The sequence below is a fragment of the Condylostylus longicornis genome, unplaced genomic scaffold (genome assembly GCF_029603195.1).
Source record: "Condylostylus longicornis isolate FDR11 unplaced genomic scaffold, ASM2960319v2 ptg000004l, whole genome shotgun sequence".
Taxonomy (NCBI): domain Eukaryota; kingdom Metazoa; phylum Arthropoda; class Insecta; order Diptera; family Dolichopodidae; genus Condylostylus; species Condylostylus longicornis.
Genome location: NW_026577973.1, coordinates 1,812,419 through 1,838,623, shown reverse-complemented (window position 1 = coordinate 1,838,623; position 26,205 = coordinate 1,812,419). Strand labels below are relative to the sequence as shown.

General features: G+C 25.0%; 3 protein-coding genes across 4 annotated transcripts; all 3 read right to left on the bottom strand.

The window, feature by feature from the left end:
- LOC129610159 (beta-galactosidase) lies at positions 1-2,680 on the bottom strand. Of its 2 annotated transcripts, XM_055522583.1 has the most exons (8): positions 2,662-2,680; positions 2,350-2,476; positions 2,110-2,267; positions 1,897-2,047; positions 1,774-1,837; positions 1,293-1,710; positions 1,021-1,222; positions 1-957 (listed from the first exon to the last, which is right to left on the bottom strand). In XM_055522583.1, the coding sequence occupies exons 2-8, from the start codon at positions 2,440-2,442 to the stop codon at positions 121-123; spliced, it is 1,923 nt and encodes a 640-aa protein (XP_055378558.1). In that variant the 5' UTR covers positions 2,443-2,476; positions 2,662-2,680; the 3' UTR covers positions 1-120. The 2 variants fall into 2 exon arrangements, with proteins under 2 accessions (XP_055378558.1, XP_055378548.1); XM_055522573.1 differs by lacking the exon at positions 2,662-2,680 and having other exon boundaries at positions 2,350-2,489.
- A 17,992-nt stretch (positions 2,681-20,672) lies between these two features.
- Positions 20,673-21,768, bottom strand: LOC129611496 (eukaryotic translation initiation factor 3 subunit K). Its single transcript, XM_055524679.1, has 3 exons — positions 21,595-21,768; positions 21,066-21,505; positions 20,673-21,004 (listed from the first exon to the last, which is right to left on the bottom strand). The coding sequence occupies exons 1-3, from the start codon at positions 21,663-21,665 to the stop codon at positions 20,850-20,852; spliced, it is 666 nt and encodes a 221-aa protein (XP_055380654.1). The 5' UTR covers positions 21,666-21,768; the 3' UTR covers positions 20,673-20,849.
- Positions 21,769-23,175: 1,407 nt separating this feature from the next.
- Positions 23,176-25,851, bottom strand: LOC129609239 (annexin B10-like). Its single transcript, XM_055521173.1, has 4 exons — positions 25,128-25,851; positions 24,360-25,068; positions 24,122-24,303; positions 23,176-23,505 (listed from the first exon to the last, which is right to left on the bottom strand). The coding sequence occupies exons 1-4, from the start codon at positions 25,137-25,139 to the stop codon at positions 23,452-23,454; spliced, it is 957 nt and encodes a 318-aa protein (XP_055377148.1). The 5' UTR covers positions 25,140-25,851; the 3' UTR covers positions 23,176-23,451.
- Positions 25,852-26,205: the final 354 nt, after the last annotated feature.

Below are 26,205 nucleotides of genomic sequence, written 5' to 3'. Positions count from 1 at the left end.
TATTTTTAATATTTACATAAATTTTTATCATAAGTAAAATAGTATTGACTATTAAGTATACATAATTGAAACAGTTTTTTTAATTGTAATCCTAAAATCTTAAATAACTAAAATAAACATTTAATTAGAATCTAATTTAGGAACATCTGTAAATGTAATATTTTGTGATGAAGCATTTTGATATTCTATTAATACTATTTTGTTAACTCCTTTCTTAAGTATTTCTTGTGGTACGTATAACGTAATTTGTGGTCCAACTATAGGCCAATATCTTCCTAAATTGAATCCATTAACAAAAATTATACCTTTACCCCATCCTGTTGTGTCTAAATAAGTATCACCAATATTATCTTCTGCTATATTCAATTCACCATAAAAAACAACAGGACCTTTTCGTGGAATTTTATCTTTAATTTGAGGTAAATGTTCTTCATTATTATTTTTTTGTTTCTCAATAATAGATTCAATTTCTTCAACTCCATCCAAAGGATATTTGGTCATTGACCAGTTTTTAAGCAGTCTTTCATCGTAGTAAACATTACCTATAATACCTTTTATATCATTTGGAACATTAAAATTAATACGTCCTTGGTTTTCTACTAAAATTTGAAGTTTTCTTCCAGAATCACCCAAAATTGCTAATTGATTAACTGGTGGTGTACGTGATAATATTCCCACATATTGATTATCAACAAAAACATAACCCCTGTCATGAATTCTGTCAACTTTTAATACAATAGGATCTTTTTTTATTTTAGGTAATTTAGTTTCATAGAGAACCAATCCAGAATACTGATCAAGTGCTTCAAAATATAAAGGTAACTCAGCAGTAACAGTACCACGTGAAATTTGACGTCCTTTTCTAGAAAACAAAGAAAAATTCGGTGTCATTTGAACCGTTCCATAATGTCTTTTCGGTACTGGCTCCGGAATGGTTATATTTGGAAGTGGTAAATACTAAAAAATATCACAAAATATTAACACGAAAAAATAACAAAGTTATTCTAATTAAATTATTACTTTTCCAATTATTTCCCGTAAAGCCAAATATTTTTCAGTAGCATCACCTGCTTCATCCATGGGAGCATCATAATCATATGAAGTAATATCTGCTGTATATTGATTTCCATTTGAATCACTATTTGCACCAGCTGTAAAACCAAAATTAGTTCCTCCAAAGAACATATAGAAATTAACATTAGCACCACTTTCCAACATATCTCTACATGTTGCAAAAAAAACAAAAAATATCATATTCATTATTTATATCTAATTTTTAATGTCATCCTTACATAAAAGGTTGGGTTAAAACTTTTGTTGGGGTTCTTGCCATTCGCTCTCCCCAATGAGTTAACCAGCCGGGATAATATTCAGCATTGACTAGAGGTCCTTGTGGTTCAACTTCTCTTAATTTTTTCCATACCAAATTAAGATCATCACCATGTCCAAAATCTAATGTAGCTAAAACCCCATCAATTTTTCCGCACCTCAATACGTATGGCCCATCATTTGTAAACAAAGCTGCCTTGTCCATAACATATTGGTGAGTTTCATCCCTTAACCATTCACGATATTTTTGATCGCAAGCTCTAAATGATCCATATTCATTTTCCACCTGAACCAATATTATAGGTCCTCCATTACCATACATATAAGGTCGCATTCTTCCCATAAGTTCACCATACCAAATTCGAACTTCATGCAAATAATCTACAACAAATAATAAAATTCATTTAATAAATTATTTTATTTTACATAATTTAAAACATTTACTTATATCGGCTGTTCTCAACTGAATTCCAGGATATTTTCTAAGAATCCAATATGGAAATCCACCCTTTTCAAAATAAAAAACAATTTACTCATTTTTTTTAAACTTTAATCATATTAATTTACCAGATCTCTTTCAGCACATATATATGGTCCTGGTCTTAGAATTACAAGTAAATCTTCAGCTTGAGCTAATTTAATAAATCGTTCAAGATCGGCTATGCCATCCCATGTGTAAAACCCTTCTCTGGGATTATGTAAAGACCATTCAATATAACTAAAAAAGTGCACAATAAATTATTAAATTTAAATTTAAAAAATAAAATTTATAATTAATACGTTGAAACTGCATTAAGTCCAGCTGCTCTTAATGTTCTTAATTTTCGTTGCCATGTTTCTGGATGCGCCCTAAAATAATGAAATTCTCCTGATATAAAACGGAATGGTTTTCCATCTTTAATAAATGTATTGTTCGGGTAATCTATTCCAAATGTTCTCTATTTATTTAAGAAAAATCATTACAAAATATAGTTGCTTATTGAAGAAAAATTTTAAGTAATAATTTTGTTGCATGCTTACCGGCGCTTTTATATCACTATCAATAATTTGATTTGAAGAAACACATGTTGTGATTGCAAAAATTGAAATAAGAGCCAAAAATACCGCAGTCATCTCTAATATCAAATTAGGAGGTTAGCCCAATATCCTGAAAAAAAAAATTAAAATTAAATTTTTATAATTATAAAAATAAAAATACTTTGTGATTAAATTTCATATTTTAAACAGAAAAAAATATTTTAAATTGATATTTTATTTTGAACTAAATTCAAACCGTTTATTATTTTTAAAAACTATCAGTTGGAACATATGCATTAGGAAACAAATACATACATACGTATATACAAACAAAACTTATGGATGCTTTAAAGAGTAAAATAGTCATCAATTTTGCAACTTTTAATTATAATCTGTTCATTAATCAAAAAATTAATTTCATACAAATGATTTTCACTTTCCTAAACTTGAATTACGAGCTTTTATTTAAAAATTTTTTAAATTCGTTACCTCCCTACACGAAAACAATGGCACTTTTGACTCGACTACTCTTCAAATTACCAAAAATAATCGATTTTATTTAAATTATGAGAAAACAACAAGAAACAAAAATACTAATACTATTTGCATGTGAATCACAAAAGAATGTTTGAATAACACAGAAAAAAATGAATTAGATTTTTCAACTAATCGTAATTAGCTGATCACAAATTAGGTGTTTTTTATAAACAATTAGAAGTATTGACAACTCCTTTAGCTGTTTTAAAATTCATTATTAGCTGGCTCAACTATTTAGAATTAGTTGAATGCAATATTAAAAACAATAGGTGATATGTCTAATCCTTTAGGTGTATTATCTAAAATAAGTAGTTGAAAATATTCAACTAATTTTAATAGACATTTCACCTAAACATTTGGTTATTTTAGAAAAGAAAACAAAAAATAAATTTACAGTTTTTATATAAATTCCTAATCAATGACTACATTTTTAAATATTTTGACTACAACAGTAGTTGATTTAGCTATTTCATTTTATATCAAAAGATTGACTAAAACATTAGCTGAACTACCGAAAACATTAGTTGAGTTATGAAAAGATCAAAATGTTTTATTTAGAAAAAAAAAACCAAAGTACCGCTACTTTTCTTCTTCAATGACTACTTTTCTAGATATCTTAACTATAACTTTATGTGATTCAGCCACTTTATTTTGCTCCAAAAAAAAATTAACTAAAACATTAGTGGAAATATCGAAAACATTAGCTGAATTCACATAAAAACACTCGTTTTATCAAGAGAAAATTCAAAGTACCGCTAGTTTTTTTTATATTCTAATTTTTAAAGTATTTGAATAGAAGCTAGTACATGGTGAATATTGATATAGTTAAGAAGCATAGTTTTGTTTTTGTAAAGTAAATTTTTAATGATTGAAATTAATTTTAAAAAATTTAAAAAATAAAACAAGGTTCTGATACATTATCTACATCTAATACAGTAGGAAATTGGCTTTCAAATACACAGAGTACGTCTACGTTGCAGCAAGGTAGTAGCATAAGCGAAACTTTCGATTTGGTTAGTAGTTGTTTTTTTATTGTTTATACGTTAATGTAATTACTTGGATTCTTGATATAGTTTTACTTTTAGTAAATTTACGTTGGAGCTAAAGGTCACGAGGTAAATTACTAGAAAAATATTACAGTTTATCTAAAAAATACCAAAACTCAGGAGTGTTAAAAACTTTCAGAAAGTCAATCATTACATTTGGAGCCTGAAAAATTTGAAATTTGAAAAACTAAGTTGCACAAATAAATTATATGTCCACAATACTTTATACCAAATTAATGACGTAATTACTTTTAGTGATTTGAAAACCAATAAGTTTTTTTTTGATTACCTATATATGTTTTAAAAATAATACATTTTTCTTTTGTTGTGAATAAAATTAAATGAAACATAACTTAATTTTTAATTTATAACATCCTCTTATTTTCAGGATTAAGCCTAAATAAATTTAGAAGAGAGCCGAATTTATTTAGGTACTTTTTCTAATATAATAGGTAAAAACTCTATTTTACTTATCTAATTAAATAGTTATATTTTCGATTCTTATAACTAAATAATTAGGCATATTATCTATTGTAGGGAATATTTTTCAGCTACTTATTTAGGTGAAATTCCAATTTCTTTAATTGAATTCCAAAAAGATTTTAAAATAATTCAACTAAAAGATTAGGTGAACCAACTATTTGCTTAGTTGAAATCCAGACAAATGTTTAGGTGTTTTAGCTAGTATTGTAGATAAATTAGCTAATTTATTTGGTTAATTTTGATAATTATTAAAAAGTAAATTCAGCTAATTTAAATTAGGCAATGTAGCTAAATAGTTTAGGAGGGTGAAAATCAAGCATTTCATTAGGTGATTTATACTATTGTTTTAGGTAAATTTTCTACTCTTTTTTTTCTGTGAATCTCTTTGTTTTAAAATTTGACCGGCAATACTTTTTTTATACTCATTTTACTGTCATATAAGTATAGCTGCAATTTTTTATTTCTCTTTTTTTTTCAATTAATTTTCTGTAACATTTGTATACTTTTTATTTGCTTTCATTTTTACCTCCCCTTATAAACAAAAGTGATCGGGTTCATGACAATTATTAAGTTCATGTACATAATTCATGAAGCGTATGTCTGCATTATTAAGTAGAAAATCTGTCTACATACATATTTGAAGAATTAATACATTTCTTTTTGTATTAAACTTATGCATATTGTCATGTACATTTTTTTATACATATGTATGTTCTATGAAGCTCAGAGAAAATTGGTGAGAAAATCGCTATTTATTGCAACTAATATTTGTTTTTATTTTTTGTTTGCTTTAGAAACCTTTGAAATATTCTTTCCAATTACATTTTTGTTACCTTTAATTTTTTCTTTTGATACTTTCTTAATAATTGCTTAAAAAGTGAAAGTAAGAACGGATTTTAAATTGGTATTAATTTTTATTATGAAAAAAGCTCTAACTAATTTTAAGCTCTTGCATTACTAATTGCATATTTTATTACAAAAAAAAATTTTGCATTATGCAATGACGTAAGAGTTTATCATTTACAGAGATATTTAACGTAAGATCAAAATATAAATTTGTTTTATTAGAAAAAATTATTTTAGAAACGACGGTATACATCCTAAGAAAATATTTGAGAAAAACTAAATTGGATGTAAACTGAAATTTGTTATTAAAATCTGCATGTTTTCATTTACAAAATTTTAAATTTGTTAATCTACTTACATATATATGTAGAGTTTTTTATTAAAACGCACGATTCTAGATGGAATATATTTTATATTGGGTTAAGAGCAGAATGTTATTTTAAAAATAATGCTATCGACCTGTTGCAACATAACCACAAATAATAAGAAAATACTTGATAAGTAAAAATCAATTATTTTCAATATAATGTCGCCATTTAGATTATCACGTCTTTGTCTCCTTCTTTTTCAATTTATCCAAGTGAAATTATATTTTTATAAAGAATTTTTTTACTTATTTGTTGACATGAATATTTCTTTTTGAATAATTCAATTTATTAACATATTGTGGACAAGGTAAATTCGGTTCAAACCGAGTTACTAAAGTTCTGAGAAAAAAAATTTAGTTCAATTTCAACAGTCCTAAAGTTTTCAGTTTGAAATAAGAAAAGGCCGTTTAACTGTAAAGTGAAAATGAAACTCTAAAGAAAAATTGTTTTAAGTTTAAGAAAAAAATCAAAAATCAGTTTTTGCCTTAAACAAATCAAAAATTAAATAGTTGGATCCATGGATAATGTTTGATATGTAAACATTGACATTAAATTACTATCAATAATACAAGTATGTAATACAATTTCTTTAATCTGCCCTTCAATACTCTTATTGTTAGCGATATTACACACAGAGAAAAATATTTATAACTGTAGATAACAAGTCAAATAAACTTTTGTCAAATATAATTATTTTTTATAGCATCTATCGTATTCACTTAACAGGCAAAATATTAGAATAAGTTTCACAAAACCTACTTTTGCAAGTGAAATTCGTGTTAGAATTTAATTTAACTTACAAATAATATAAAATTAAAGTGCGAAATAATTATAATAAGGTCAATTAATTAACAACTTTCCATAAGAATTCGTTAACAAAAAAATTATACTTATTCTATTTTTTCTGTATTTATTCATCAAATTTTTATAAAACTAATGAAATTTACACAAAAACTTTCACTTTTTATTTATTCATTCTCAAATTGATATTTGCAACTTCTTATTAAATATTTAGATACTGTTATTAAAATAACATTTCTAATGCGAAAACTTTCAAATGTGTTAATTATTTTTTTCATGTCATAAATTTAGATCTCAATTTAAAATCAAAAATGTTAACAAACCTTAATATTTATTTATAGAGCGTTAAATTTAAATAAATAAAATTAAATAAATATTATATGAGAAATTTTTTTAGCGTAGCTGATTTGCACTATACAATGCCAATACATTATTTAAAGGGTAATTGAATTTATAATAAATAGAAATCTATTTCCTAAGTAGTTAAAATATCTGAAATTAAATTTAATTTAACAGGCCCGCATAAATTAACCAAAATCGAAAATTCTATTTCTAACAGACTAAATACAAGACTTTTCTTAATTCATTTACAACTTTTCAATTAAAAAAATTAACATCTGTTTAACAGGAAATTAAAATTTACATTTTCATCTGAAATGTTCTACTTATTTAAACTCGAAATTTTGATCTATTTGCCTCGAATACTTTTTGACCTAACTTAAGTTCGCCTTTCACAAAATTTTTTCTTCTGATACACCCTATTTTTGTTAATTTATTTAAATTTTTGAGGTTATATTTAAAAAAAAATGCTACTCGATCAATATTTAAATTTTAATTTAAGTGTATCTTTACAATTGAATAGTACAAATTAAAAATCTATTCCACATTATAAACACATAAAATAATTATATGAATATTCATAACTATATCATATGATATGTAGTGTATGTATGTAATAATATAAATTTATTAGGTTGAATTTTTTTATTAAAATTTTAATAAATTTTTCAATTGTTTTATTACGTCAAAAGATTCACTTTTCAATTTAAAATTTTATAAGAAAATAATCAAAATATAAAATCTGAACTCACAAATAAAGATGAAAATAATTTTTCATATTATTTATGAAATAAAACAAAACAAATTTGAAAACATAAATTTTATGTATATATATATACAAACATAATAGATTGTGTACCTATATTTATACAGTAGAATCTCTTTTAATTCACTATACATAAAATTTTTATTTAGATATTTTTGTTGTTCATATTTTATCAAATTTTTGCGATGAAATTAATAATAGTTCTCTTCTCAAGAACTTGATCTTTTTTTGATTCAGCAAATAAAAAAGCAATGACCCGATTTCTAATAAAAAAATTTTAAACGATTTGTTTTTTTAATTTAATTTATTTAATATTTTTTTCATATTAAAAAAGCATGAAATTATTTAACAGGAAATTTTGGAAATTTTAAAATTCAAGAAAATTTTAATCTTTAACATTATGCTTTTAAGGATGCCCAAATTTTCATGGATCTACTTGGTATAATTTTTCTGTTTTAATAATTTATGAATGAATGAAGTTTTTTTTAATTAAATATAAAATTTATTTTACTATTTTCAGCTAAATAAAAACAATTTTTCAACAATATATATTATTTAATATAAAAGGTGTTATATTTTTAATAAATCTTCCCAAAAATTTTATTCATTACACTAGAAAATCCAATTAACTAAACGAAATCATAATACATGTATATACATATATACTATAATATATAATGAATAAATAAAATTGGTATGCTATTGTGTTTCCAGCATTCTTAATTTATAAGATACACTCAAATGTTCTACGTAGTAGTTGTACTCATATATATTAAAACATTATAACAAATTGATACAAATTTTTCGGTCTTATTTTGCTTTTTATGTAAGTACATACTTCTCTACATATTTTAAACTTCATGAAGGAAATTCAAAAATTTTCAATATATTTGGCGCTATACAGCATTTTGTAAATAACAATAAAATATCTAAATGAGTCTTGCATCATTAAATAAATTGTAAATTAATTAGCATTTTGTGATTTGTATACAGGCTAATTAATAGTCAATTATTTTGTATTAATTAAATATGTATATATATATACATAAAAGATATATTTTCATATATATATATATACATACCTAATTAAGATCCATAAACACATTGTCTTTTCAGAAAAGAATAGTTAATAATTTAAATTGAAAATAGCATAGTTTATAAATGCCAATTCTGTTATATGAGAAAATTTGAAATTAAAAACTCTTCAAATATATAAATATCAAGGATTTGATATTAACTGTTATATATTTTAAAACTATTTCACAGTTACATAATACTGAAATTGTAGCGATCATTTAAAATTATTTGTATTCCAATTACATTTTCAAACTACTCATTATAGTAGCCAAAGCTGAGCACAATTACACTACATCAAACAAATGCAGTTACTTTATTTTTTCGGTAATTGGAAATAGTTTTTTTTTCGGAAGTATTTAAAAATTTATTTAACCACCTATCGGAATATTTTTGCTTAACTATTTCTCTTCACTACGCCTATTCGGACTTGTTCTACTTTAAAGTGTTATCCTGTAAAAGAAACGCAGGAATATATTTTAGTAGTTCGGAGTGTCATACCCCTGAAGTATTTAAAATAGTAAATTAATGTTAAAATTATGACATTGAAACATTAAATTATATAATTATCGATGCATATTACATATATATTTTATGGAGCAACAATTTTAATATTTTAAATTAATGCTTTATATACTTTCATACACACATAAATGTAATTTATATATTATCAACAAGAATATTTACTCAGATACTGTCCAATTTATATACGAGTAGGTCGTGAAAATAACAAAATAAATGATAACATAATGTGTAGTAATTTTAATTGAGAAAAAAAAACTCTGGTAAGTAGTTTGTAGAAAGTCTATCATTCACCTATTTTAAACTTTATGAATATGTCTTAAGTTTGTTCTAAAAATGTCTTTAAATAAACTGTTAACATTAAAGATAAATTTATTTATACATAAAAAACTCAATTAACTTATAGGTTGGTCAATTTTTCACATATTTCAAACCCAAATTTGAAATAATATTGTCAATCTAATTCTGATAGTTAGTAGATACTTTTTGGCAAAGTGAGTAGGAAAAATTGCTTGTTTTGACATAAACAAGTTAATGTTTTAAAAAAACAAAAGAAAAAGGGAGCAGTTTGAATGAAATTTATGCTTCTCCAGTATTGTCTCCTGTAAGGTGTTGTATAAAATTAATTAATTATTAGTTATTATTATTAAATATTCTAATACTTATGTGAAGATTATTATATTTTTAAATTAGTTCTAATAATAAATTTAATATTCAAAATAGAAGTTAATAGAATTAACTTGGAAACTACACTTTTAATTTTGCTTTTAAAATTTAAATAAAAAAAACTTTGCGTTTTATAATTTTTACGAATATTTTATTTTTTTTTTATCTTTTTGTGGAAATACTCCTTTTTAATTGTAAAGGATTATTCTTCCTTAATTTACATTTTCATTTCAACACTTTAAACAACAATAAATTTAATTATTTTTATTGAAATCAATTTATGAAGAAAAAAAATTCAATTTTTTCGGAACAATACGAATATAACAAATTATATACAAAAATATTTGATTTTTAATTCTTTAATATTATTACCGTTATAAAAAAATAAAAAATATATTTTTTAACGTTATTTCAAACAAATTTTTATTATATTTTTTCCTATAATTTTTGTTAATTAAAAATATACTGTTTTCAAGACAATCAGTAAATTGATACTGAACTTATGAACTCAAAGTGTAGTCTGATTTATACTGACATGAAGGAAAAAAAAAACAACAATAACAAAAATAATCAAAGTATTGAATGAAGGAGCACGGTAATAATTCGTTATTTTTCTTTATTTCATTCTTACAAACATTTTTTTTTCTTGCCTCTGTTTTTTTTGTTTCAGAAACCTTTGAAAAATTTCTCATACTAAAATTATTTTTTAACAAAAAAGCAAAAAAAAAAAAAAAAATTCAAATAAGATAGTAGCAAAAAAAAATTTTTATTTTAATCATACTTTTACACTATCTGCTCAAATGTACACATTCTTAAACAAATATAATATATGGGTGCTTAAAATTTTAAATTAGTATAGAATATTATAAAAAGTGAATATGTATGTACGAACGTGAATTACACTCATAAATGTCTACATGTGTAACAGTGTATAGTTAGAAAGTTTTCGTTTTTGTGCTCTGCTTTTTTTTTTGCAATTGTTTTCAGGGCATTTATTGTAATGAATGATTCATTGAAAGAATTTTATTGAATCGCAGGTACAATATTAATATTGTATATATATACTACATTAGTATATCTTTGAAATTAGTTAATTTGATCAAATTCAAAAATCATTGCTATTATGTTCATCATTTGTTTATATGAGTTAAAATATAGTGTATGCCATTAATTCGGAAATGTCAAGTGTATCATTAAACCCTAATAGGTAAACTTCTAAGTATAATGATTCAATAAGAAAATTAAAAAAAATACAAATGAAAAAAAAAAAATATTCGAATAAGTGAGATGCGCTCTTTAACACATCACTTACAAACTTCGTATTTTTTTTTTTTTTTTTGAGTAAATAGACATATAATTGATTCGTTCTTAAAATTCGTTTTTTAAAAATTAGAAAAGTTTAAATGGTAGTAAAACTCCGATATGTTACATACAGTGGTGGATCTATCATATATGCAAAGTAAGCATTTTGTACTAAAAAATGAACGCCATTGAACACTTAGAAAAAGCTAATATTTTAAAAAATTAAAATTTTTTCCAATTTATTCGGTTATGTGCTATCAAAAATTTTTATCTCTCTATATAAGCAAAATTAACTTGATAACACGTACCTGTATACAAACATTGCAAAACAAAAGGCTAAAAGTTTAATTCCAGGCTGTATGACTAATTTTGCATTCAGTACAATGAAGTTACAAGAAATTGAAAGTGCAATGTTTATTTCATATTGTTTATTAGTTTGAAAACGCGAGTCAGAATCGGGTCTGGTTACAAATATATATATATGCACATGTGTATGCGTATTTCTTTCATCGTATAGTAAGGGAAGAATAGGATATATGAAACATCACTTGATTTAATCTGAAGTGAATATAAATATTTTGAAAAAACCAGTACAGAGAATTCATATGATTTTAATGATTTTGACATTATATTGGTAAATAAAAAATCAGGCCAAAATTACTTTGAAATTCTGCTTTGTGTCATAACTTTTTCTCCCATTCGAATCTTCATTGTGAGGGAAAAATATTTATAATATGCAATACAAGCATCAAAAGATTTTTATTCTTTTGTAAAAGATTTATTTATTAAAAAGAATTTGAAGTAAAAAGAACTTTAAAGTATTAATAGACTCTCCTGACGTCAAAAAATTTATTCGATCTCATACTTAAACATGAATTGCTTAATAAAGGTATGCAATTTAAAAAAAGGAAAAGAAAAGATTTCTCAATGTTAAAATTTTCCAAAGGTAGGTTTTGGGTTCACAAAAATCAAACGTGGTCTTTCATTTACAAGAAATGCATTTAAATTGAAAATTTGTCAAGCAATTAATTAAAAACCATTGATATTTCTAAATTGATTTAGCAAGAATATTTCAATTTAAAGTAAACATGTCCAATTAAATAAAATATCGAATATAATTAAAGAAAAAAGAATGGACAAGTAAATTAGTATTAAATATTGAGGATATAAAATTTTTTGGGTTTATATTAAAGTTCAATAATCGTCAATATCATGTCATAATGTTGTGTACAATCTAGCTACATATATTGGATTTTAATTTAATAACAATAGTATACCATGTATTTTTTGTTGATCTTATCTGATAGTAATGTTGTAAGTATACTTGCAAAACATATTAAGCAAACATTTAATTGACACACATATTTTTTTGATAAAGTTGATAATACGAGTATGTCGAAATTTATTATAAATGCTTAAATAATTTTTTACATCATAACGGTGCATAAAAATGTCCCCGGATTTTAAGAATGATTTTTTAATTTAAAATTTTAAAAAAATCAAAAATAGTAATAATTTTTGCAGCAATGAACGGGCTTAAGTTCTGGGGTTGCGACAAAATTTTAGAAGTTCAAGGAGCTTCTGAACGACAATAACAGGCGAGGGTCTTGGAATTTTGGAGTGTGGAACTTTGGTTAACAGAATAAAGGAGTTTCTGAGTGTTTTTACAGTGGAGGCCGGGAAATTTTCCTACAATATACAATCTACTTGATCACGTGTTTTTGCTTATGCTTTCCGTTGTAAAATTGATATGAGCTACAACGAGAAAGTTTTTAAAGGAACTAATAAAAATTATCGTTCACTTAAGTATATTCCACTGTATATACATCCAAGTGAGCATAATTTGTTTAGAAATTTTTTTTATTACATATAAAGTTTTTTATGTATATATAGCAATTTTTTGTTATTTTTTTAAAACTATTGCCCAATAATATTAATAGATTTTAATAAATTTTGATTTTTTCTATACATGAATATGATATGTATATGCATATGTATCAATCTATTTGTATAAGAACGCAATGTGTTGAAAAATACATATATTCCCCAAATATATATATGCAACATAATGATATTATGTAAAATATATAAAATGAACTTATGTAGAAACAGAAATAACAATTAATTGAAAATTTTCGGAATTTCTTTGGTTTGTTTATTGTTATTTAAATAGTCGATAAATTTTTTTCCCTCTTCTGCACTTTACTATATATATTTATTTAATTATTAAAGATTTTATATGAAATCTGAACAATGCGTGTAATTGTTTAATAAATCCTGGCCAAATTTAAAAAGGAATAACGATTTTACGTTCATGAATATAGAATGTTTGTGTTTTAATTAAATAAGGTACAGGAAAATGTCTTTGTAAATGAAAAGACCGCATTCATGTTCTTACAATAAGATCATTCAATCTTATTGTAAGACCATCTCTGTTTAGCAAACAGACTATCAATTCATAATGTCAAATTTTTAGCAGAAATGATTTTTTCAATGTTAAGAAAAATTCATTCCTTTTCTACCTGTACACTTGTGTATCTCAAATTCAGCTGAACTGATTTTACTACATTCAAATTTCATATTTTCAACCATGTTTAAAGAACTGTTAACAGAATTTTTAAAATAATATTTTAATTTTATTAATCAACGCAATTAAGTAAAAGAAAGTGAACATTTTATCAGCTTTCAGAAAATTTAAAGCACGTAAGTATTTATACAGCGTTATCAGATTTTTATTAAAATAAAACGGGACTGAGAGAATTTTTTTTATTAAACGGTTAAAATTTATAAGAAAAATGCTGCTTAACTGAACTCGTTCTTTAATTGTTTATAAGGCCGAATCGTTGACAGGCTAAATAAATAAGATAAAGTTACTTTAAATAGCCGTACTTGATTATAAAATTTTAAAAATTTGAAGCACTTAAAATTAATTTTAACAGCTTGACAAAAAAAATTTTTTATATTATTTTGTTGATTTCATCACTGGTACCAGCATTAAATTTTTGCTAAAATTTTGTCATATATTTCTTTTTTCTGTTTTTAATTTAAAAAATTTAATAGATATTTAAGAATTTATGATATTGTTTTTTTATTTAAAATTAATGATGATATTAATTTGATATTTAACCAAGGTGTACACTATCAAACGAAATAACATTGGACTTTCTTTGTAGTGTACATGTAGGTATTCAATTTTGGAATTAAATTACTTTCAAAGAAAAATTTTATATTATTCAAAATAAAATGAAAAACCAAGGGTCATCTCAGAAGACTTGGTCTGGAAAAGGCCGGTAGAGACAGGTTCTGTCCAAAGGAGAACTAAAGCCTAGAATACCTTCAGAAAGAATGTGGAGAACTGATCCGCAATGGAAGAGATTCACGCTCACAACGGCGAAACTGCTTTCTGGGCCTGACTGGGTTCGAGTTTATCTGGAGGATTTAATTGTTTCCCCGTGATATAATTTACAATCTACTATCAGATGAAATTCTTGAATAAGTTAACTACGTAATATTTATGTATCTGTAAATAATATTATAATGTTTTTTTTCTCATTCTTTATTCTGGGATTCTCACTATTAATTCCGATAGGAACATATATAAAATTTTAAAAATTACAGTGAATTAAAAAGATCATTGACTTTTATACTCCATTGTTGCAAAAAGGCTTTTTCACTAATTCTTAGCATATTTCCAAAAAAAGTTTGAAAAAAAATTGTGCCTATAAGTTTCGCTCAGCCTGTCAATCTGTCAGTTTGTCCTTTTGTTTTGAAAACGTGTATACCATCAAAAATATAGGATACAATTTCGTACACACTTAAGCATCATTCCTAAGAAATAAAATTTCTCCTTTTCCCTTTCATAAATTTTAGTTCTGTTCAGTCGTGAAAATGCAAGTTTTTGATAAACTACTATGTATCTAAACGAAAGCACTTCTTCAAGCATCAAATTAACTGTTGTTTAATATGTAAGTACAACTTTTCTTTAATACGACAACTTGGATGTGTTTCAAATTTTAACACAAATATCGATAAATAATTTATACAAGAACATGATAAAAATTATCTCTCAATTACCCCTTAAATATTGCAAAATTTCATTTTTTTTATTACCCATATTTTCGACATCTTTAACTCTTCCAAACTTTTGCAAAACGAAAATTCTTTACTGTTATACATTTCTCTTCCACAAAGCCCTTATGCTTTAACTAAATCAATTACATGTTATATGCATGTATGTGTGTATATGTTATTATGCAATTGAAACTTATATTAGACATTTTTCATTATTACACTTGTACTTATAAATAAGACCAAAATCTCTTCAATTCAATTGAAGGGAATGTGCTTTTTTCTCAAACTATGATTTTGATCAACTACATTCGTACATACATATGTACAATTATAAATTTTATAATTTTACAATGTATGACTTTCAATTTTTAATCAAATTAAAAACAAAAGTTACATATGTACCTTCGAAAAATAAAAAATGGTGAAAATCATTTTCTTCAAAACAAAATAAAATTGGCTTGTAATAAGATTATAGATATTTTAGAGTTAAAATTTTAAATTGAACCGCCTGCTGTTTTGATTTTTATCAGTGTATCAGACAATAATTGTTTGGATTCCATTTGAAATAGTTATTAATTTTTTTTAATACACTTTATATTTATTTATATGTACAACATGTGTATGTATGTATATAGCAATCTACTATATTTTATATAATATGTTCATGTAAATTATAAAATTCAAATAAGAATTTTCAAGCGATAATACTAGAATTTCGACAAAATGTACATAAACAAAATACTTCAGTGTTGGTTTTTATTATTTTTGTTTTACTTACTATATTTACTTCATTATCGACTGCTCAAAAAATGTACTTACAAATAAACAGAACTAATTGAGATATTAAATTTTACAAACTTAAAGAAATCAAATATTTTATATGATATTTTAATAATATCTTGAAATTAAGTGCATATAGATAGAAGTCCTCCTAATTATCTCATGTTTATTTTTTAATAGCACTTCAAATACATATTAATAATCCAATCGACTAGTATACTAATTATTAGAGCATTATTAACCAAATAAATATTCCCAAAGTATTTTATTAAAAATTTGTAAAAATAGAACACAATATGATAAATTTAAGCACACCTTCTTAATCTCGAAATTTGTTTTTAAATTTATAATTTACATACTAAATCAAATTAAAATTTAAGTTTGAATATCACTATAACATTTTGCACAATTATAACTTTGCTAATTAATATTACATATTTAATATAATTTTAATAGCAAATAATATAACACGAATTTAATGAAAGCGATAGATAATCACCTAAAATCACATAAAAATTTACTTCTTAAGTAAAAATGTAATACTAAACGTGCTTTAAATTTATAGTTTTTCGTGTTGTTAAACCAAAAATAATTTTTGTTCTTGAATTTTTCCAAAATCCAACAAAATATTTTTTTAATTTGCATATGCGTATGTACATACATGTAATGTAAGTATTGTATTAGTAAAATTGAATTGTTCAATATAACAGTACATATAGACTGTATTAAAATTGCATTATACACATACTAGCACGCGCTATATAACCATATTTATGGACGCAAATATTGCAATTCGCAGAGACTATATAAAAATTATTGTTCCAAATGCAGTATCGTATATGCAAACACGTTTAATTAAATATAGTTCACGAGAGTCAAAAAATTTTGCATTACTTTACAAGTAGTCTTAATTAATTTTAGAACTAAAAACTTGTTTTTAAAAAGGTATAAGAATGGTCGGAGTATTCTATACGTATTTTATGTATGTATATCTTAAGGACACTTTATGCATTTTTCGAAAAAGAAGATTTAGAGAAAACAAATTTCTTTCGGCTCTACAAAACCGTCCAAAACAATTGAGATATACATACATAGTAAATAATAAAGAAGTAATGGTTTTTTTTTTTGGAAAATTTAAAAGCTAAAGTTTAGTTTCGTAAAAATATTAACGTAGAGGTAAAAAGTTTCTTAAAACAAAAAATTATCAGAACTTTATAATAAATAGTTGAATTTGAAAAATTTCACAATTAATTAACATAAAATTAATATAATTATTTCAATTCTATTTTTCTACAGAAATAGAGACACTTCTAAATGTACTCTCCAGCGAAGCAATGTTAGCATTCTTGTATTTGGCAACTTGTATTCTAAACTATATTTTTACTAACTAAGCAAATATTTTATATGAAGCTAAGGTTCTTCAATTTACAAGATACATATACTATTTCTTTAATTATTTCACAACTCTAATCAATTTACATGAATATTTGCTATTCATACTACACCAATTATATTTGCACAGCATATAATTAAAGCATGTTGTAAATAAATCTACATATACTATAATAGTAGTAGATTTCCTACATATGCATGTACAGTATAACAACATGTTCAATGTATATAACCAGTTAATTCTACTTTATCATTTGATTTTACCTTTATAGTAAGTTCAAACAATTAGTTATTTATTTAAGAGTAGAAGAATTCTGCATAAATGTTAAATTCTAAATTCATTGAATCAAATCGATCCGAGAGCAGTAGAACAGTATTTTAAACTATAAATCGCTGGCAAAATATTCTTTTATGCTCAAGTATAATTGGCGTTTTATTTCTTTAAAAACAATTTAACCAATTCAGTAAAATAAGAACCTTGAATACTTTAATAGTAGTAAAATTTTGTCGCCTTTTTTTTGGGATAAAATCGGGAAAAGCGTCCAGAGAAATGAATAAATTTCACTCCAAGTAACCAGGCAGACAGGAATTTACGAAGGTGAATAAGAAATTACAATTAAAAAGAAAAAAGAATAAAACGTCGAGAATAGTATTTTAGCATTATAGAGAACCAAACAACAATAATATTTTTTTTTTATTTTTTTCGTTTCTCTTCCTTTTATTTTTATACATAAAATGTTTAACAGATACTTTATGTTGCTTTTTTACTTTGTATGTGCATTATACTTTTTATATAAGTGTGTATAAAACGAGGGGTAAAATAAGACGTCTTTTTTTTTTGTGTTTTATTTCTTAAATCGTTTTCAAATAAGAGCAACAGTAGCAATAGCTTTAACAGCAAAAGTAGCAAACAGTTATTACAATAGCTGCATTTGCTTCTTAAATAAGAGTCCTTTTTTTATGATACAAAAGTAAAATTTGCTTTACACAGTTTATCATTATAACATTAACGTTGTTTTCCATTTGGAGTTACAATTACAGGGTAACATATTAGTATAGAAACTAAATGGTATTGTAGCAGCAAAACGTTTAGCAAAAGAAAAAAGAAGATTTAATTAATGTAATAAATTTGTAAAAGTAAAGAATTTTATTCATTTTTGTTTTTGTTTTTTATATACTGTCCAAGTGTTCAAATTCGATCTTTTAAACGCATTTTGTTTTATTAAATATACCTATTAATTTACATATATTAACTTATTAAGTTATTGTGAATGTACTAACATGTACGCAAGTAAATACTTATATAAAAAAATGTGGTAAAGTTAATGACAAATCTATGTATTGTGTATGATCCACCATCCTGGACATTCATTTTTAAATTCCTGATTCAATTTTGTTGAAGATAATAATATTTTATAGTAACTAAAATGATGTAGGCATATTTTATCATAGTGGATTTTCGGTCTATGAAGTTACTTAATTTAAAAAACTAAATTAAATGGGTAAGGTATGTTAGTAATTATTTCTTCTTTATCAAAAACGAGTATTCTTTAAAGTATTTTTTCTTTAAATATTCTTAAATAACTGTAAATAACACTTCCAAGGATAAAAAATTTTACATAGTTACATAATACATATATGTGCGTGATTGCATGTACCTATATGTAAAATACCAAAATTTTTGTTAAATAATTAATTATGTATTATTCATATATGAGCATAACGGTAACTTAATTTAAAATATTTCTAGGTTACCGATGAACACAAAAAAGAAAAGCTCCAGTTGTTTTACAGAAGTTTGCTATTACTTAATTATAAAGTTTAAAAAAGTCAGTTTTCTTTTCATTTTCATCGGCGAAATTTAACTCAGCTTCTCTTAGAATTATCAATTAGAAATTTAGTTGAAATTTGATAAAAATTAGTTTATTCGAGAAACAAGTACGTGAAGCCATAAATTTGCAAACTGTTGTCTAATGTCTTATAATGATATGATAACCAAACATTCAATATTCAAAATTACTGATTTGGCAATAAAATAAAAAAAATTAACAAGAAAAAACCTTTTTAACAATAGCAGAAATGTTGTGAATAAATCACATTTTTACTTTTTTCTATTTAGAGTTTATCGTACCACAAACAAAAAGTCAAATTTACCAAGAGCACAGCACGACACAGAAAGTAAAATGTATGCGAATATTATCTACCTACAAGATGAGAAATCAATATTCCAAAAATTTTGAATTGAGTAATGGTTTAAAAAATATTTATATAGTATGTAGAATGATGACGAAAAACTTATTGTTTCACGCTACATTAAAGGAAAGATTATTTGTAAAAACTAGATAAAATATTAGTAAAATATGTTCATAATATAAGTATGTATGCATTATGTGGCGCATACTTATATATGTATGTATAGAGTTTTAGTCAATTAGCCTTATAAAATCCGGGATGAATATAGCTTGTATATAACTATGTAGGGGCATATAACTATGCAGCATATGTATACGCGATTTTGAATAAAGTTATAAACCAAATACAATACATGCAACGCATTTACATAGTTAAATGTAAATATTTTTGTGATGGAAGTGTATCCTTGTATTTTTTTTAATAATTGCAACATAACAGAAATCTAAGTTTACAAGGCGTTTACTGAATTAACGCTCTTACAAGAGTTTGGAAAAATAGCCACCCTCATACATGTTTCAAATACTCATATAATTATTCTTTGCTCCAGTAAAATTTCCTAAGCTAATTACTTACTTATTATGTATTATGCAGAACGTATCATCAAACACAAACGAGCCAAAGGTTTCAAAATGCTTTGAAAACTTTTGTCTTGAATTTCTTACAACCAGGCGTATAGCAGCAACAAAAGCCACTGATTCTTTATTCATAACTTTTTTTGTTGAATAAAGGAATATTGTAGTATGCACTTTAATCCTACAATTTTATTAAGGCGAAAATTTGAACCGAATACAAATTTAGAACAAAAGCATTATATTCATTACGTGTACATGCATATGCTACTCTCCTTATTTTCTTAAGAACAATGATAGGTATACCGGCATATAGCAAATTTTTCTTAAATTTATTACCGACATGTATGTAGGTACAATATAAATTCTGATTGATAGCTTATTTACTTACTGATTTGCTACTTTCATGTCAGTTTTTAGTCAATTTGTTTTATGAGTTAAAGTTAAACTTTAAGGCTTATTTTTACGAAAATTGACTGTTTAATAGCTAATTTGTTAACTAAGTTGTAAGCTAAATTTGACCTAATCTTCAATTTAGTGAGATATTTAATACTTTTACAAAAATAAATCGTAATTTATGACTCAGTACTTTATTTTTATAAGCTTATTGCAATTGTTGCTGATGACAGTAGCAAAACACTAATATTACATCTTAATATTTAAGTTCCAGAAATACTGAATTATAATGGTAGCTTATAGAAATCAGTTTCCCAAATGTATATGCAGACTTTTTGAATTCTATTTTTCATTACAAGCATTGAGCCATTAGTGGAGCTAAATTGTCAAATTCGATCTTTTCCGATATATTTTTAGTTTTTATATTTTCGTCTTGTGGCGCAATAAAAACCAAATCACCATCATGCTTCCACCCATATTTTTTCATCCAACTCTCAAGTGTTTTTTCTAAAACAAATAAATATTACATATTATAATTAAAAATACGAAACATGAAAAAAAAAATTACCTTCAACATCTCCCAGTAATGATTTAAGGGACTCTTTTTTAATAGTCTGGAAAGATCCTCCAATAACGTGACATATGAATTTTCTGATTGAATCGAAAAAACCATTTATTTTGAATAAAATGGCAGGATTTTTATCTACTCTTTGCCAAAATAGTGTAAATTCACATTTTTCTAAAATATCTGCCAAATATATTATTTCTTTTACAGTTTCTTCCTTTGCTTGAATAGGCAAAAGGGAACATTTGGCCAGAACAAAATCTGTATGTGGTAAGTTTGTCAAAGCTTTTAGAAGAATTATAATTGTAATATCTAAGTTCATTAGATGTGGATTAAACTGGTACAACTTCAAAACAGCTAAGTTTGCTTCCAAATCATAAGTGCCGAGTTTTGCTTGTTCTTCAACATATTCTTCTAGCACTTTTAAATGATCCGGATTATACCTACAAATATTCACGCATACGTTTAAATACAAATTTTGGTTAGGGATAAGCATTTTAATATACAAAAACATTAACTTGTTTCGACTTACCTTTCTATACTACCTAACATCTCAGAAATTGTTTTTGAATTGCCATCTTCCATCTTAACACGATGCTCCATTTTGCTTGGGCCAAAAAGAATTTTATAAAAACTTAAAAATTTAATATGGAAATAAATGGATTTCAATATGCCAACAAAATTTTAAAGTGACAGTATACTGTATGACATGTGTCTGGTTTGGGGAGCAAAATAACAAAACTAGATATCTATTCAATATTCGGCCATAATCGATTGTTGAGAAAAATCGAGTATTGTGACTCTGTGCTTAATATATATATGTTTTTATATTTGAATCATTTTGCAATTAATGTGGTTGCGTTTCCACTATGATTTTAGTTAGACAGCGTTTACATGATTAAGATTAATGAAGGTTGATGATAACTTACGTTTGCATTGCAAGCAATCTTTGTTAATCTCTATAAATGCACTTTAAATATAAAAATCTATAAAATCTGACACTCTATTAGTAAATGACAAATCACAACAAGAAAAAATATTAAAACAACTGATTACAGTCTATTTTATTTAAAAACTTACTTATTTTTATGCTATTTTTTATTCTATTCCTCTAAAAAATTATTGATTCTATTTTCTCGTTAAACAAAAGTTCGATGAAAAAAATGATAGACGATGTTTACATAATCAATTTTCATCAATCTCAATCAAAATTGTTAATCATTATTTGACATGTAAATGCAGACTAATGTGCCAACAAGACTAAATCTGGTTTGTTACCCAACAAACTAAATCTACGATAAAATCTGATGAGTATTTGCACATCAGATTCTATTTATACTTTTACACGAAATTTTTGACGACAACATTTTTTAATATTTGCTAAATATAAACTGATAACAAAAATTAAAATGAAAACGAAAAAAAGCATCGTGACAAAACTTTTTTGAAAATTTGTTTTCCGCAATTTTATTTTTAAAAATATGACAGAAAATCTGGTAATAATCGGATATGTTTCTATCTTTTTCATTAGATTTTATGTGATGTCAGATCGATTACACATTAGATTTTTCAGATTTGATCGTAAAATTGTTTTCGAAAAATCGAAAACAATTTACAAACAGCTCGACAAACCGAAAATTTGTGAAAAAATTCACCACTTTTGTTAATCAACTAATTTGCTAAAGAAACGAAGAAGCGGAAAAAAAAATGAAAAGGGTACAACAGAACACAACGTCTGTATCTAAGAGCCAAGATGTATTTTAATCTAAACTCCAAGATTAATATTTCTTTTCGAGAATTGTTTCCAATCATTTCACTTCGTGATATTGAAGGAAACAAAAATTTTGCCTTGGGGAAAAGTTTCTTATTGCAATGCAATACCTGATAGATAACGAACAGTTGTTTAGCGTTTTAAAAAATTCCTACTAAAGCTTTGAAAGTTTAAGTGAAGTAAACTCAAATTTTTAGTTGCACAGTTTGCTTTTATTTGGCGTTAACTTAACATTTTGGATTAGTTGGCATTGTAAAAATTTTTCAGGTTACAATTTGGATCATAAAATTTTGTAAAGTTTGTGTTTTACTTGCAATTTGAAGGTAAAATGAAAACTACAGGTTTTAGGTAGGCTTTTTGTACTTTATTAAAATAATACAGTATTTTATACGCATACTTTTTTTAATAATAAAAGTGCTCTAAAATATTATTAAAAACACAGAGTTATGTAAATTTAACGAAATTTTTTACAATAATTAAAATAACAAAATTTTAAACCGTTATATAGAGCTATAAAAAATGTAATTATACAACATGATTTTCAATTTCAATTTTAATTAAATTTCTGTTAAATTTAGACAAAGTCTAAAAACAAACTTCTTTTTTTTAACTGCAGGTCTAAGCACCAAGCAGGCCTAATAATGCCTTTTTGTAATCTCCCGATGTTTCACTCTAAAAATATTCAAAATTTATTATTTTATTGTTTTTTGCACACACTTCATACTAAGTACTTTTTTTATTATTATTGTTCTTATAGTTTGATTTTAAGAAATATTTCAATTTTTCTCATGCGTACATACATAAAAATATTATTTATTATAAGTAATGTATTAATAATATATTCTAAAAATAAATATAATCTTATTTAACATAAGCAAACTAATATCGGCGCGGAAATGGAAAATATAACGTACATGCATATGTGAATTGTTTTCGCACGTATTTATGTACATATCTATGTATAAACAAATCTGTGTTGCTCACGGTATGAAATATAAAGCATTTGTTTCTATTATTAATGCAAGTAAATCATAATTGAAACCCCGCAAGTAAATCATAATTAATGGAAGTATACCATAATTAAAATCTTTTAAATAAACATATCAATTTTTTACACATAAATATTTTACCACTTCTTTAAATTAGAATAATCCGTATAAAAGCTTCCTTCTACGAGGCAACTAATCAATGATTTCTCAAAAGTAATCAAAATAATGTGCATATGCATGTAGGTGCACAATCTTACGGATATCATAATTCTACAAATTTATTTCGTAAATAAAATTACCTTTACAGCACTTGATAACGTCCGGTTGTACATTCGTTCAAATTCATCTTTTATACTTTCTAAATCTATTTCAGAACGACTCACGATAATGCGAATCAAGGTTGAATCATCCGTACCCATACCATCCATTGCTTTAAATAGTTGTTTGGCAAAATATGCTGGTAAAGATTGTGTACATTCAACTTCAAAATAAAAGTAATTAATTTTAATTGTATAATTGCATTAGTTTTAAAAATACCAATAGCTATTAATGCATCATGTAGGTTTCCACTGAATTCATGCTTAATTGCTTGTTCTATCGTCATTCCAGATAATGTTTTATATTCATCAAAAACTAATGATAATTGTGCAAAACTTGAATGTGCCATAATACGATTAAAAACATGTTCATCAGTTCCCAACTTTGCCTCTCCAGCAGCATACAATGCCTGTGCATCATCGTTGGCTTGATCTGGATCAACCGTTCCAACTGGATCTCGAGTTCCAGTAACTATTAATGTAATAAGACGACTAAATTTTCCAGATATTTCCCTACATAAATGTTCTACTAGTGGCCGATCATATAAAGATTCATATGTAGAAACTATTTCATTGATTTCTTCACTTGGCCGACTACATAATATTTCAATGATAGCATTTTCATTCGTACCCATTCCTTCCATAGATCGGTGAAGTTCTTTACACAAGTATTCAATTGGTGGAGACATAAGTGCTAAAATTACTCTTTCGAAATTTCCACCTAATTCACTTTTCAAGTCTTCAATTAAATCTCGTTCAAGTTCTTTTTCAAATGCTTCTTTAATTTGTTGACGTTGTGCATTAGAACGCGAAGTTATAAGTTCAATAATAGCCTTTTCATCTGTTCCAAAACCCTTCATAGCAGCACGTAATGTTGCTGCATCTTCAGAAGCATCAAAATTTTCTGCTGGGAAAACGCAGGGCCTTTGCTAAAAATCATAGATAACTTTAATAATGTTACAAACAAAAATTTTTTGTTTTTCTTCACCTCGCAGCTCATGATTATTTTTTTTTATTATTTTTACTTGCAATAATAATTTCCCTTTGAGTATACCAAATACCTACCACACAATACGATTTTCAAATCGATACTAAAAGCGAACAAGAAAATAAACATCACGGTTTCGATATACATATCGTACAATACATAGATATAGCACATATAAATTGAATTAATGAAACTCGTAACGGTATCTATGTGTTAATTTTTGAGTGTATTTATGCATTGTAATTGTATTGCTCATTTAAAATTCTTTAAGATGCTAAGTATTTACTATATTATTAAATTTTTAATTTAGTTTCTTTAAAGATTTTAAAGAAAGTAATTGATGTTGATTAATTGGGCTTAGCTTGTATTCATTAAGTTTTGCAAGTTCTTATTATCAACTTTTTTGTTACTCTTGTTATATACCTATGTATCTCTTGGGATATCGGAATATTCAGATATTGATTCATTTACATAAATATTTTGAATTCTGTTTTATGACGTTTTATCTTGCGGTAAAGAAAGGGTTTAAGTTAAATACCCATAACTTTTAGGCAAGTATACCCATAGCTTAGATCACATCTGTATTTGATTTTCACAGCTGGCCAATATTTTCAGGTTCTACCTACTGTAGAAAAAAGCACAACCATAATAAAAGGAAATTGGTTTTTCATTCTAATTTCGATTGCGTAAATTAATAAAATTTCTGTTTATATTTGACATATATGTAGACATGTATGTAAATGGTATTGTATTCATTTAGTTAACAGAAGTTTTAATTTTTTTTTTAAACAATGGTATACTTTTTTTTAAATGAAACGTCAATTTCAATAAAAAGCAATAATTTAAGGAAATTTAAAGATAAAAAGGAACTACTTTATAACTAAGGAATCTAACATTACTCTATACACATTGCTATAAAAGACAATTTTACGCTGTCCTTCGAAATTGTGAACTTATCGCTTATTAAATACAACAACAGAAAAAAGTGATTGGAAATTAATTGAAAAAGAAAAAACAATCTACCTAGGTACATGACGATTTGTCTTGAAATCAGGTTAAAAGAAACTGCTTCTCGAAG

Bases quoted from the DNA above. Each gene is read 5' to 3' on its own strand.
- LOC129610159 (XM_055522583.1), bottom strand. From the start codon at position 2,442: ATGACTGCGGTATTTTTGGCTCTTATTTCAATTTTTGCAATCACAACA. The intron at 2,268-2,349 runs GTAAGCATGCAA...TTAAATAAATAG, and splicing joins ATAGTGATATAAAAGCGCCG to AGAACATTTGGAATAGATTA. The intron at 1,223-1,292 runs GTAAGGATGACA...TGCAACATGTAG, and splicing joins GTTTTAACCCAACCTTTTAT to AGATATGTTGGAAAGTGGTG.
- LOC129611496 (XM_055524679.1), bottom strand. From the start codon at position 21,665: ATGGAGCATCGTGTTAAGATGGAAGATGGCAATTCAAAAACAATTTCT. The intron at 21,506-21,594 runs GTAAGTCGAAAC...GAATATTTGTAG, and splicing joins ATGTTAGGTAGTATAGAAAG to GTATAATCCGGATCATTTAA. The intron at 21,005-21,065 runs GTAATTTTTTTT...TATTTGTTTTAG, and splicing joins ATTACTGGGAGATGTTGAAG to AAAAAACACTTGAGAGTTGG.
- LOC129609239 (XM_055521173.1), bottom strand. The intron at 24,304-24,359 runs GTATTTTTAAAA...TTTATTTTGAAG, and splicing joins TGATGCATTAATAGCTATTG to TTGAATGTACACAATCTTTA. The intron at 23,506-24,121 runs GTAATTTTATTT...GAATATTTTTAG, and splicing joins CGTTATCAAGTGCTGTAAAG to AGTGAAACATCGGGAGATTA.